General features: G+C 41.0%; 2 protein-coding genes and 2 non-coding genes across 4 annotated transcripts; 3 read left to right on the forward strand and 1 right to left on the reverse strand.

The window, feature by feature from the left end:
* The first annotated feature begins 208 nt into the window (after positions 1-208).
* Positions 209-3,312, forward strand: LOC144629636 (uncharacterized). Its single transcript, XM_078487868.1, has 3 exons — positions 209-251; positions 734-1,348; positions 3,098-3,312. Exons 1-3 carry the CDS (start codon positions 209-211, stop codon positions 3,310-3,312), a joined length of 873 nt encoding a protein of 290 aa, XP_078343994.1.
* A 676-nt stretch (positions 3,313-3,988) lies between these two features.
* On the reverse strand, positions 3,989-4,062 carry Trnav-cac (transfer RNA valine (anticodon CAC)). Its single transcript has one exon. It is a non-coding gene; the product is annotated as a tRNA-Val (tRNA).
* An 849-nt stretch (positions 4,063-4,911) lies between these two features.
* On the forward strand, positions 4,912-4,984 carry Trnav-cac (transfer RNA valine (anticodon CAC)). Its single transcript has one exon. It is a non-coding gene; the product is annotated as a tRNA-Val (tRNA).
* Positions 4,985-7,303: 2,319 nt separating this feature from the next.
* Positions 7,304-11,914, forward strand: LOC144630203 (tetratricopeptide repeat protein 28-like). Its single transcript, XM_078488526.1, has 2 exons — positions 7,304-7,436; positions 9,102-11,914. Exon 2 carries the CDS (start codon positions 9,118-9,120, stop codon positions 11,614-11,616), a length of 2,499 nt encoding a protein of 832 aa, XP_078344652.1. The 5' UTR covers positions 7,304-7,436; positions 9,102-9,117; the 3' UTR covers positions 11,617-11,914.
* Positions 11,915-12,516: the final 602 nt, after the last annotated feature.

Genomic DNA, 12,516 nt, shown 5'->3' on the forward strand with positions numbered 1-12,516 from the left:
ATTCTGATCAGAATAACCGGAATGGAAATCCAAGTATTCTGGAATAGAAAGAGCAGCCAAACGAACGCTAACTCGCATTATTCCAATTATTCTTATTCCGGATTGATCCCAAACGAACGCGCCCTTAACAACTTAAAAACTTGAAAGAGGACAACAAGTCAAAATCGCAAACTAAAGGCAGAAACGGATAACTGTAACTAAAGCTCGGATGGTGAAGGTGATGGATGGTGATGCTGTGACGGGTCCTCACAGTTAGTTGTTCTTCGCCAGATTCGTAGAACCTAGAAAGATTGACAGTGTTGATGTTGGAGAAGAGCAGTCATCTACATTCTGTTAACGGGGCTAAGCCAAATTTATTACGAAAATATGTTTTCACTTTCTGAACGAAACTATATAGGCCAGTTTTCGGATCTTTTTTCTATGTACATTTGAATCCCGATAACTCAAAGCCTCAATAACTATATATTCAACTGTATAATAATTATCTAAGTCCCTAAGACAACTATTTAATCCTTTTTCACCCTTGTATCCCAATAGGACAAAACGATGATGCGTCCCATGGAAACTGTAACAGTCATAACTCCAGGTAACGAATAGCTATAAAAAAAGTTATTTTAATCACGAGTACTCTGTCATCCATCACCTTATTTTATCGCTATTAAGTTTCCCAGAATCTAGTAAAAATAAACGCGTAGGACATATAATGAATTAATATTTTATATTCCTGGCACAGACCGCTTCATTGTAGATTTGAAGATATTTTCTGGTGCTCACAACCCAGAGTGGCTGATTACACGGGATAACCCAAAGTACCTGGAAATAAAAGAAAAACTGCGCGGTGCGACGACCTACAAAACAGAAAACGCGCCTTCCAAGCTTGGCTACACGGGATTTCAAGTGCAGGAGGTGAAAAACGGAAATAAGCAACCGAAGGTATTGATTGTGGGCCCAGAAACAAAGAGTTTACAACTGCTATTACTCCAGACCATTCCTGATCACTGGATATCAAAAACTGTTTACAACAGTGTTAAAAAAGAAATCCAAAGTGGTAAAGTGAAAGCTGTAGATGAAGATGCAAGTAAACGCTTTGCACCATGGTACAAACCTACCAAATGGAACGATCCCAAACATCTTGAAGAGAACAACTGCTACAACTACGCCAATGACAAGATAACTGATACCTTTGCGCAGCCTGGAAAAGCGGCAGGTGTTCCGCTTCCTGACGTGCTTACTATCGAGAATCTCAAACTTTCCACACAGGCTGACGGTTTAACTCTTTTGGAAGCACAGAAACACATGTGCGCCCCAGCTGGACCAAGACACCTGGTGGCTCTTTTTCTTTATAATGGTACGGTATAAAGTTTGTTTATTTCTTTAAATTCCTTCTGTGAATTAGATGTCACAAACCACATGTGTGCAGAGGGTCACAAATTTGCAGACACCATTAGGGATCAATTATTCCAGTGGTATATGGGATTTGGCTCGGGGGGCTTTGAAGCTTAAACCTAAGAAGAAATTAAAGTTCTCGCCTAGAAATGTGAGAAGTTGACGTTAGAAATACAAATCATGTACAGAACACCATCTTGATTTGCTCAAGCACAGTGCGCACGGCATAGATGCGCAATGATGATTTTGTAACAGCTATTAGTCCTTTTAGTATAATTTCCAGTGGAGAATATAAGAATCGGATATTCTGATTGGTCGAGAAGCTCGCTTTATTCACCCCGCGAGAGGTAAATATAGCATTTCAAGCCACGCACCTAAACATTTTGAATGAATTTTCCGTTCATTCGAAAGAAATCACTCCAAGTCCGGATATTCAAAAAGCTGAGAATTGTAAGACATGATTACCAAGGCCTTTGGACCTAAAAGATCTTCAAAAAATGGTCTTTAAGGCATTAAGAGATAGTAAACAGTGGTTTTGTAGATCATGATCACGCGGCTATGACAAACTGTGTCAGATCGATTGAGCGAAATTTTATTCTCTCTCGACCAGAGCTACTCGTTTCAAGATAATAAGCACAATTGTCCATATAGGTTTTCTTTTATTTGTTTTATTGCCTATTAAACATGTGTGTGAATTGATTCGTAATCGATGTATAAAACTGGTTTACATTTATGCCAGCCAACACTTGTGTTTGCTATTCCATGTTTTCTTTCGTTGTTTTGCAGTTCTTAACTTTCACCTCTAAAAATTATATATTTATTCGCCTTAGGCTCAGAGAATCTCTTGAATATCAGCTAGACACTTGGCGAGTTTGCAGCGAAGTTCGACATGCACGGCCGCCAAATGACTTCTTTGTTTCGTTTTTGTCAAATACGGCTTCATCTCATGCAACCCAGAGTACAGATTTTATACAGAGTTAGTTCAGACAGAGAAGATGGCCGTACTTTAAAAACAAAGAGAAGAAATCCCTCTACATGTACAAGTTTGTTTGGACTTGTCGTTTGATGTTATCAATGTCTGGCTGAGGACTGACATGTCAAAATGCTCGCAACGGAAAGATTGAAACTTGCAAACAGCTAAATGAAATTACGTTTTACTTACCTCGTTAAGCTCAATTAAGCGTACGCTTGTTTTCTTTTTTCATTTCACGACTTACATTATGATTTAAGCAAACACTCACGGCATAAGCTCAACTGTCAACGTTGTCCTGTTCTAAACGAAAAAGTTTGCTCGATGTTATTGTTTTTCTGTGTGGTTTTACAGGCGCGGATCCAGAAAAAATGCTGACCGTTTTCCAATAACACGAACGTACTCGAGCGCCGAAGGAGCGAGCCTGGAAGCGTGCTCGATATTGACCCGTACCATTTACCTGGAAGCTTAAAAGTCTGAAAAGTCGCGTTTTTGATCTTGAAAGGAACATTCGTTCCGCCGGCTAAATTTACCTTCGCACCTTGAAGAATTTCCGAACATTTTGCCGTCTATGTCATAAACAAGTAATCGCATGTTTACTCGCAAAATTAAGGATAAATATCACTTGTTTTTTCAGAAGTTGCAGAAATTGCTCGAGTAGGGGGAACTTCCGATACGCATGATATTAATCCTTAATTTTACTCGGCCCCACGCGATTACCGATACTAATTCTTTTCACAGGTACTGATAAAAGTCTTCCATTTGATCAAGATTATCATTTTTATCGGTTGGATAATAACGGACATTGGTCTCACAAACCTGGAGAGAACCCAGCCACTGACAGAGACGGGAATGGAGATAGGATTGTTGATCCGAGGACAGCCGTCCAAGCCCCTATCCCTTACGAATTTGTTTGCTTTATGACGACTAATAAGAAAACTGTTAACATTCGGTAAGGATTCAACGAGTGCTTATGTAGAGCAAATTTAGAAATTCAAAAGCACAAATACTCTTGTAATCTCATAATGCAAATAAAAGGGCTATTTGCTAATACTTGTTTGTGAGAATTTAAAGTTTGTACTGAATGCTAGAACTCTTTGGTAATGTTTATTAAATTTTTATAATCACCCCTCTTGCACCATATAGTATTGAAGACAATTGATTTGTTATTTCCCCCTGGTGGCTGGTATGATAACAGACTGTGATAATGCCTCAATATTATAATTATGTTAATATTGAGCCCGAGAAAACATCCCGCGGGTACTCAGGTATGTTTTGGGTGGCTATGTGCCGCCCGGGTGTCCGAAGTAGCACCGCGTTTTAGAAAGAATTTACATCGAAAATGATACCCCGTTCTAGAAACACATCAATTTTTTATCACTCCGTTTCGGCTGCTGTTAATTTGAACTTTCGTGCGTTCAAAATATCGTACCCCGTTCTAGGAATCGTCTCTAAAATGGATAAACCCGTACTAGATGGGGAGCCCAAAATCACCAACCCCGTTGGGCGGCACATACCCGTATAGGTAATTTGGGAGAGTACCAAATTGAGAGGGTAAACAAGGTGTATTATGGGAAGGGTGAAAACAGCGAATAAAATAAGAAAGCCAAAAGATAGAAATGATAAAAATCGTGCTTCCGGCCCGGACTTGAATCTGCGACCTTCCGCGTGTGAGGCGGACGTGATAACCACTACACTACGGAAACCACATTATATGGTTTCTGTCATATTAAAATCTAATTCGCTTCCTAGAAAATCCGTTATTTCATGGTTTCTAACGGAATGCGTTAGAGTCTCAAAAGTGTGAAACATTTCAAACAGGAACAAGTAAAATTTGGAGAAAACATACATGCCTGTCATGATGACATGCCATACCAAGTTGACAAGTAACATTTTTATGAACTGAGAGAGTTTGGCGTCTTTTGACTAAATATTAAAAGAAAACAGAGTTATAAACCCCAACCCCCTCTCCCGGGGTGAATAGTGTTCTGATAATGACTGTACCCTCGGACCTACAAGGGGGAGTCCCCCACCGTAATGATGCGGAAACTCTCAGTAGCTTTCATTCGTCCCTTTGCGGAAATTGGGATATGTCAACTATGTGTCCATGATTTTTTGCGTTGCCCATAGCAACGTAATAATTACAATTCTAATGACGTCGTGTGCCCTAATATGACGTTACAGCCTAGAAAAATTATGTCATCTTGTAGAGATAGCATAAAGAAGGATAGCCGTAGGTGGGAAGAGGGGGGTGGGGTCCATCCACTTCCCCTTGTACCACGGTGGGGATATGAAATTGATTGTACGTACGAGGGTTATACAACAATCCAGTGCAGTCCAATCTTCTTTTGCCCTCTTCAGTCAGCTTTCCAGTACAGCACGGTCTACACTATTTCACATCAGTTCATCCTAGTCGAGTCCAACATACAGTACACTTTTGCGGACTCTAACGTATTAAGTTTCAAACCATGAATTAACGGCTTACAAAGGAAAAATCATTCAATGTTCTAAAAAACGGGATAAGATTTTTATATGGCTTAGCAACTTCTACTGTTGTTTCCGTAGTGTAGTGGTTATCACGTCCGCCTCACACGCGGAAGGTCGCCGGTTCAAGTCCGGCCGGAAACACGCTTCTTACTTTTGTTCTTTCTTGTTTTTGTACAGTTATCATTATTCTCTTCCCCCATTTCCTTTTGAAAGCAAGATCTGGTTAAAACACAAAAGCTACATAACTTCTAATATATAGATTTAGCCAAGCCTAAAAGCTGAGCTCCCCGGTTATTTATTGTGCCTTTTGTTTAAACCTGAATTTAATGACCATAGAAATGAAGAAAAATAGGACTTCAGCCCGCGGGACAATGGAAAAACCATTACCAGGCTAGCTTCAAAAAACACGTGATCAGCTCAATTAACTCTCTACTTGAGCCCTCGATATGGTCATGTGATACTGTTCAGCGGGTACCCCGCTTTGACAGCTGTCAATTGACCATGCAATGGATGGCGAATATGAAAAATAATGAAGGCGAACCGACCGTTTTATTTGGTCAACCATTTCGGTCAACGTCGTAGGTATACGTACGCGCCCGCAAACCATCCACTGGCCCTGAAGAAGGGAATGCATGGGTTCTGTGAATATGGGGCTCCGCTTGGCGACCCTTCGGTCCGCCAGAGGTCCGCTAGGAATTCAAAACGTTCTTTGAAAATTAACTGTTAAATATTTCACGTCCTAGTGAATAAGTTTTGCGTCAGTTGGCGAGACAGTGAATTTATCTTGACTAAATGTCGCTTAACTTTTATTTATTCTTACCCAGTGTAAGTGTCGCCTGAAATGAAGCAACTTAGAAATCGTGGTTCTTATTATTCCAGATATGACGCTCTTTTATTGCTGTCGTATATATCATAAAAAAATGAGATGGCAAGTTTGTACCAAGGGGCGGAGCATCTCTGTATTAAGTCCCTCCCCCCCCCCCCCCCATCACCACCATCAACCCCACCCATATAAGGAGCTTTAAATAGTTGTCTATGATATATGATACTAGAGCGCCATTGTATAAATATACGTGACGAACATCATTTTTGAACAATCCTTAAGATTTTTTATTGACAGTCCTCGTATGTAGCCCCCGTAGATTAAATATGCAAACCTAAATCTGTATATTCAACTGGGTTTTTATATATCTCTTTATAAATTTTATCTAAAACATTTTCCATGCAGGAAGCAAGACGAAAATAGCTGAATGAATCAAAGCGTCTGCTTCGACTGCAAGCTTTCCTCGTACTCGCTTATTAATTTCTGGTAGGTTCTACGGAAATCAAAATCCTTGACTTGAAAATTATAAGCCTCAAAATCACTCAAAAGTTAAAGCCGACATGATCGCATACCTTTCGACAACAGCTTTCCACTGTTCGGTTGGTTGAGGCTTGCTCTTAAGTGAAATATCCTCTACAGTACGCGTACGCCTTATATGACGTCATATCTTCTTTACACTCTATAGTGATTCAGTGAGAAACACAAGGGCGCAAAAAAATAGCTTTTATCACTTATATTGCAAACAATTCTCAGATTAAATTTCCATAAAACTATTGGCATACCGTATTTTCTCGATTAAACGCCGGGCCCCGAATAGACGCCGGGCTCCAAGGTGAGTGGTATTTTAAAAGCCTTTAGGCTTTATTTGAGGTGCAATATGCTTTAGGTATGATGACAAGATACATTCATGTCACAAATTATGATTAAAAACCCTTGTTTAATAAACATTTTGCTCAAATAAACTGCACCATTCAAATAAACGCCGGATCCACGGAGCCAAGTTTGAAATAAACGCCGGGGGCGTTTAATTGAGAAAATACGGTATCCATTATTCAAATCGAAAGAATACTTCGTTTGCTTCAATCACATGTTTAGTTAACAGAACTGTGGCCACTGCATAAATTATTGAAATAAATGACTTTTGCATACTGACGGCCACTTCTTACCTTTTCATCAATTTCTTTTGCTAATGAAGTTTTTGGAATGAAACAAAAAATAGAATTACGCCACAAGAAGTTAAAACATCCCCTAGTGTTGTCAGTCATATTAACACACTGTTATATGACCACTATAAACGAAAATAAAGCAAATCATTTTGAATAAAATAAGTGATACTGTCATAGATCTTATTTTGTAATTCGACTGCTTAGATTAGCTTAACATTACTTGCAATGAATTGTAATTTTTATGTATAATTCCAATCTCTGACATTTAGAAAGATCATAAAGGGAGACTACTTTGTAAAAGTCCGCGAGGGTTTCTTAAGTCTTCCTCCCAAGACCAAATGTAACAGCCAAATATACATGTTGTATTATTTTAATATGGGAAATAAAGTCATTCAAGTCAAGTCAAGTCACTAAACCGCCAAGTTGGATTTTAAGGCAGACCTTCTGCGCTTGCGCAAAAAGCTGGAAATTCTCGTGACAAAATATCGATCGCGTGACTATAGACATTCGGCATTGAATACTGATCTGCATGTAAATGAGTGTATTCCTCCGACGAGGAAAGCAATTTCAGCAATTTGAAGGGGACAAGAATATACTTATAACGGTAGGAATATATTGGCGTTTTCTTGCGCTAATGTTATGATATGCAAATGCAGAAATCATCGAAGAATAAGCTTGAACTGATATAAATACACAACTTGCATTTAAAGCAATTTAAAAACTTTATCTAACGTTCTAGATATCAAATATTTATAAACAGTGGGCATAAAACTTACAGCAAGTGAAGACAGGGGTAAACGAACGTTGCAAAATTGATTTATACAACCTACATAATGTCAGGTATATCAAATATATTCCACATCGACCGGTAGTCTTTTATCCGAATCCAGAAATAAACTAACGAGTCACTTAAAATGTTGCTAAAAATCTGCTTGCAGTAACTTGGTTTGGCTCGTTTGGAACTCCGATACTGTAAACTGAAATGGCGTGCAATTTCCATTTGTGATGTGAGTAACAAATCCCACATTTGAGGAAACGTTTTCTTTGGAGGCTATGAACGAATGAATTTGCATTTTATAGTCGGTCGAACGCATGAATTTATAATAAGAACAATTATGTGTAAGGCTACTAGAAAATATATAAACAAGGCTTGCTCAAGTTAAGTTGATACAGTTAAGTTCTTTTAGCTTTAAACATTGCTAAAGTGTACGCAATGATATTTAGATGCTTTTAATGCAACATTTCAACACTGGTTTATTGCAAAATATACCGCTTTACTCTGAAATTCAAATATCTTTCAGTCGAAGCCAAGGAGTTTACCGGTTCACCGATTTCAGTTAGATCTAAGTCAGCTCTGAGTCCAAGTCAATAAGTCATTACGTTTTGCAAAGCGAATACAGTCAATCGTCTATTAATATTAAACTTTCACCTTCCGGAAATGGCCAAGCTGACCGCCGAATAGAGGGCTAGGTATGGTGTGCTGAAAGTTTAGCGTGCCTTATATGGCACAAATTGAACTGGAATCACTAGAATGTGAAATTCATCAGGATAATTATTAAATTGTAAAAAAGTAACGCACTCTATGATAAGTAAGAAATAACTGCATGTTTACAGAGGTTCACGCCTCATGTTGTTCGCCCTGGCCAACCGGTAACGCAAGTGAACCCAAGTAGTCGCAAGTTAAACTTGTGTTTCGACTTTAACCAAGGCCAAGGCCTGGTCAAACGGAAACGCAAGTAGGCGCAAGTTTTCAACTTGAGTCCACTTGCATTTCCGATTGGACAGGACTTGTGATGACTTGTGTTGACTTTGGACGGTCGAGTTTTTCACCGTTTAGCCCACCCAGACAAGTCTTGAAATTTAACAAATAGACCATTTCCGAGTTACGCTTTGTCTCTGTTTTACGTGCGAAACCATACATATGAAAATGAGTTTGATTTGCATGAGAATGGGCCTGTAGGTGAAACTCATTTTCGTATGAATGGTTTCGCACATAGACTCGTTTTGAAACAGAGGCGAAGGGTAACTCGGAAATGGCCTATTGACATCAGTTTTTTATGCGTCTGTCCTGTTATTGATGATAAATTGCGTCAAATTATTGTCAGAGTTGTAGATCTACGAGCCGCTAGGCGGATCTACAACAAACTTTTGGCACATTCAAACTTATGCATCTTCAGAACGCGGTGTACATGCTCCCTACTGCTAAGCTAATAATAAGAACTCATGATATAAATCATTGAATTTGCGCTTCTTCTGTTCCATTTTGCAGGTTTTTAGTACCCAGAATGGAAAGTGTGGTCTATAAAGCAATTGACGTTTCATTGAATTACGGGAAATCACTGTTAAACAATAACGAACGTCAGAAAGCATATTCCATCTTCATAGAATGCCTTAACATCTCCCAAAGCAAAGGTCACCCAACTTGCATAGCAGCATCCCTTGGATGTCTGGGTATGTTTTACGTAGTGTCCAATGACATTGCGCGCGGCATATCCACTTATGAACGCGCTTTGGAGCTGTTGAACAATTTCGACGAAAATGCAGCTGAAAGAAAAGTTGGAGACTCCAAAATAAAGAGAAAGCATCAGCAAATAAAAGCAGATGCGTATGCGTCCATTGGTTCCGCCATGCGTAAACTGCGAAATTTCGCGAAGTCGATGCAATATTTTCAGAAATACCTGCAAATCTGCGAAGAGCTGGCAGACACGGGCGGGAAAACAAAGGCTCTTGGCAATATGGGTGCTTTACACAGAAGTCTCGGGCATATCAAACAAGCCATGGAATGCTTTGAGAAAGAACTTCAAATGGCCGAAGTAACAGGAGACAAGAGTCTACAATTTCACGCACACACTAACTTGGGGCTTTGTTACCGAGACGTTGGGGAATACCAACAAGCTCTCCGTTGCTATGAAAAGTCCCTTTCTGTTGCTATGGTAACGGGTTGTAAAGAAGACGAGGGAGGTGCCTACAGTAACTTAAGTAACGTGTACAGGTACCTTGGGGAACCAGTAAAAGCGTTAAACTATTCGAAGAAACACCTTGAACTGGCTCAACAGCTCGGAGACATCAGAGGTCAGTTCATCGCCAGTGGGGGCCTTGGCAACGCGTACTGTGCGTTGGGTGACTTCAAAAGTGGCGCAACCCTCTTCCATGAAAACGCGAATCTTGCCAGAAAAATCGGAGACAAGGCGTTGATTGCTCGCGCAGAGCATAGTTTGGGGCTTGCTCTGTCGTTCCGTGAAGAATACAGACAGTCGCTTACACACCACGAAACTGCGCAGCGTCTGTTCAAGGAAGCTGGCAGGAGGCTGCCCGCGTATCACGCCACGTTAGCCAAGGCAAAGTGTCTACGTATGTTAAAGGAATACAAAGCGGCAATAGGTATCTACCAAACGTGCATCACCGAGTACGAAGATATACGAGCGCATCTGGGAAATGAAGAAAACCTAAAAGTTTCAATCGGTGATCTGCACATCATAGTGTACAAAGCACTTTCGTTTACAATGCTTCACGCTGGCCAACTCCAAGATGCCATGTTGGTAGAAGATCGCGGACGAGCTATGGCACTCAAGGATCTTCTTTACCACAAGTTCCACATGAAAACAGTGTACAAAGGAATTGCAGGGCGCTCAAACAATGTACAAAGCGTTTCCAACTTTGTGGATAAGCTGCGGGAAGACCCAGATCTCACTACTCTGCTGTACTCATTCTTTAACGGACAAATGTTCACGTGGGTTGTTTCACAATCGCACGTGGACTGTGTACGACCGTGGTCCGAAAAAGAAGGTCAAAAGTACTGGGCCCTAATGAAACTCGTGGAAACCTCACTCGATGAGATCAGGCAACAAGTCAGGGAGCATGGCTTGATTGAAGACAGATTGCTGTCAGACTCTGAGGCAGAAAACTACGAAGATATTTTTGCCATCAAGGAATCACTATCGTTGCCATGGAATCTTACAGGAAAAGGCGCAGCTGACTCTGAAGCTTCTAGTGTCCAGGCCACTAGAGAAGAACTGCCTCGAAGCATGGTGTCGAAGCCAGTGGACGTTTCCTACCCAGACCCCTCTCTGCACCAGTTGTACGATTTTCTAATCAAACCAGTCGAGCACCTTATCAAAGGAAACAAGTTATTAATCATCCCTGAAGCAGCGCTTTACCGTCTTCCTTTCTCCGCCTTACTGGACGCTAAAGGAATCTTTCTCTCAAAGAAGTTCAGCATCCAGGTTTGTACGTCACTGGAGACGCTGGCAATTATCTCCGAGCGTCCCAAAAGAGAATTTGTGGGTGGAGCTCTTGTGATTGGTAACCCACTGGTTGGGCGTGTCCGACGAAGAGGAAAAGAGGTCAAGCCCTGCGAGCTACCAGGGGCACAGAGGGAAGCTGAGAAAGTGGCGTCCTATCTACACACAACAGCTCTGACGCAGCAAATGGCCACCAAGTCACGGGTTATCAACCACCTTGTCAACGCCAGCGTAGTTCACATTGCTGCCCATGGAGATCCGATTAAAGGAGAGATCGTTCTTGCTCCTGAACCAGACCCGCGAGAAAACCGCCTGCCTACAGAGGAAGATTACTTGTTGACATGCGCTGATATCGCCATGCTGAGCCTGCGAGCTCGTTTGGTTGTACTCAGCTGCTGTCAAACTGCGCAAGGAGATATCCGGGCCGAAGGGGTTGTTGGTATAGCCCGCTCGTTCCTGGGTGCTGGTGCGAATGCAGTGGTTGTGACTTTGTGGGCAATTGACGATGACGCAACTTTGTTTTTTTATGGAACTGTTCTATAAACACGTTATGGCAAACATGTCCGTGTGTGAGGCTTTACAGCACGCCATGATCACCATGCAGGGAAAAGAACAGTTTAAAAGTATCTCCAACTGGGCGCCATTTTGTGTTGTTGGTGAAGATGTGAAGTTTAGCCAAGAGGAAATCCAGCAGATGAGAGACAAGGAATTTAATTTTTCAGCATAACTTTGCGGACGCAACACAGTTAAAGCGAACACATCGTAAGTGGATTTGTAGAGTCGGTCTCTGCCGCGCTTTTGTCATTGAACTAAAAAATGAATACTCTCCGAGACGGACAGAACAGCGGACAAAGGTCATTTTTCAAGCGATTTAGGTGTAAAATACCTCTTACAACGCTTGATATTGGTACTGTCTGAGTATAATTTTTTTGTATTTAATATTCATATTTGCCGCGTTCAAAAACTGTACAAAATTTACTCTGAATAACAAGAGTTTAAAAGCCCTGGGGCGAGTGGATTTCCAGCTCGGTACAATCGAACACTTATGGTCAATTATTCGAAACTTGATGCAACTTCGACGCGACAAAATGATCGAGTGGCGACAAAAACGGGCCTTAAAGCAGACTATGTAAACTATCACTAGGGCAAACTATCACAATTCACGAAGACATCGTTTGTATTGTAACTAGGTATGACTATTGGTTTAAACTTGTTTTTGACCACGACTTTGTTAACCGTTGTGTGTGGGGAGGACAGGGTGTCTGTACTTCCCGTTTCCCATATCTTTTACTCCCGGTTCCTACTCCTTCCTCAGTGGTTCCCGCATGTTTGTGCTATTTCCATTACAAAATATTATGAAATAATGCGAAATTTTTCTCAATTTCTCTTTCTTCCCGCCCTCCGTCCGGTCCCGTACCCCTCCCGCCCCCTGTTCTCCCAGGA

Source organism: Oculina patagonica, chromosome 11 (genome assembly GCF_052425735.1).
Source record: "Oculina patagonica isolate OP01 chromosome 11, crgOcupat, whole genome shotgun sequence".
Lineage (NCBI taxonomy): Eukaryota > Metazoa > Cnidaria > Anthozoa > Scleractinia > Oculinidae > Oculina > Oculina patagonica.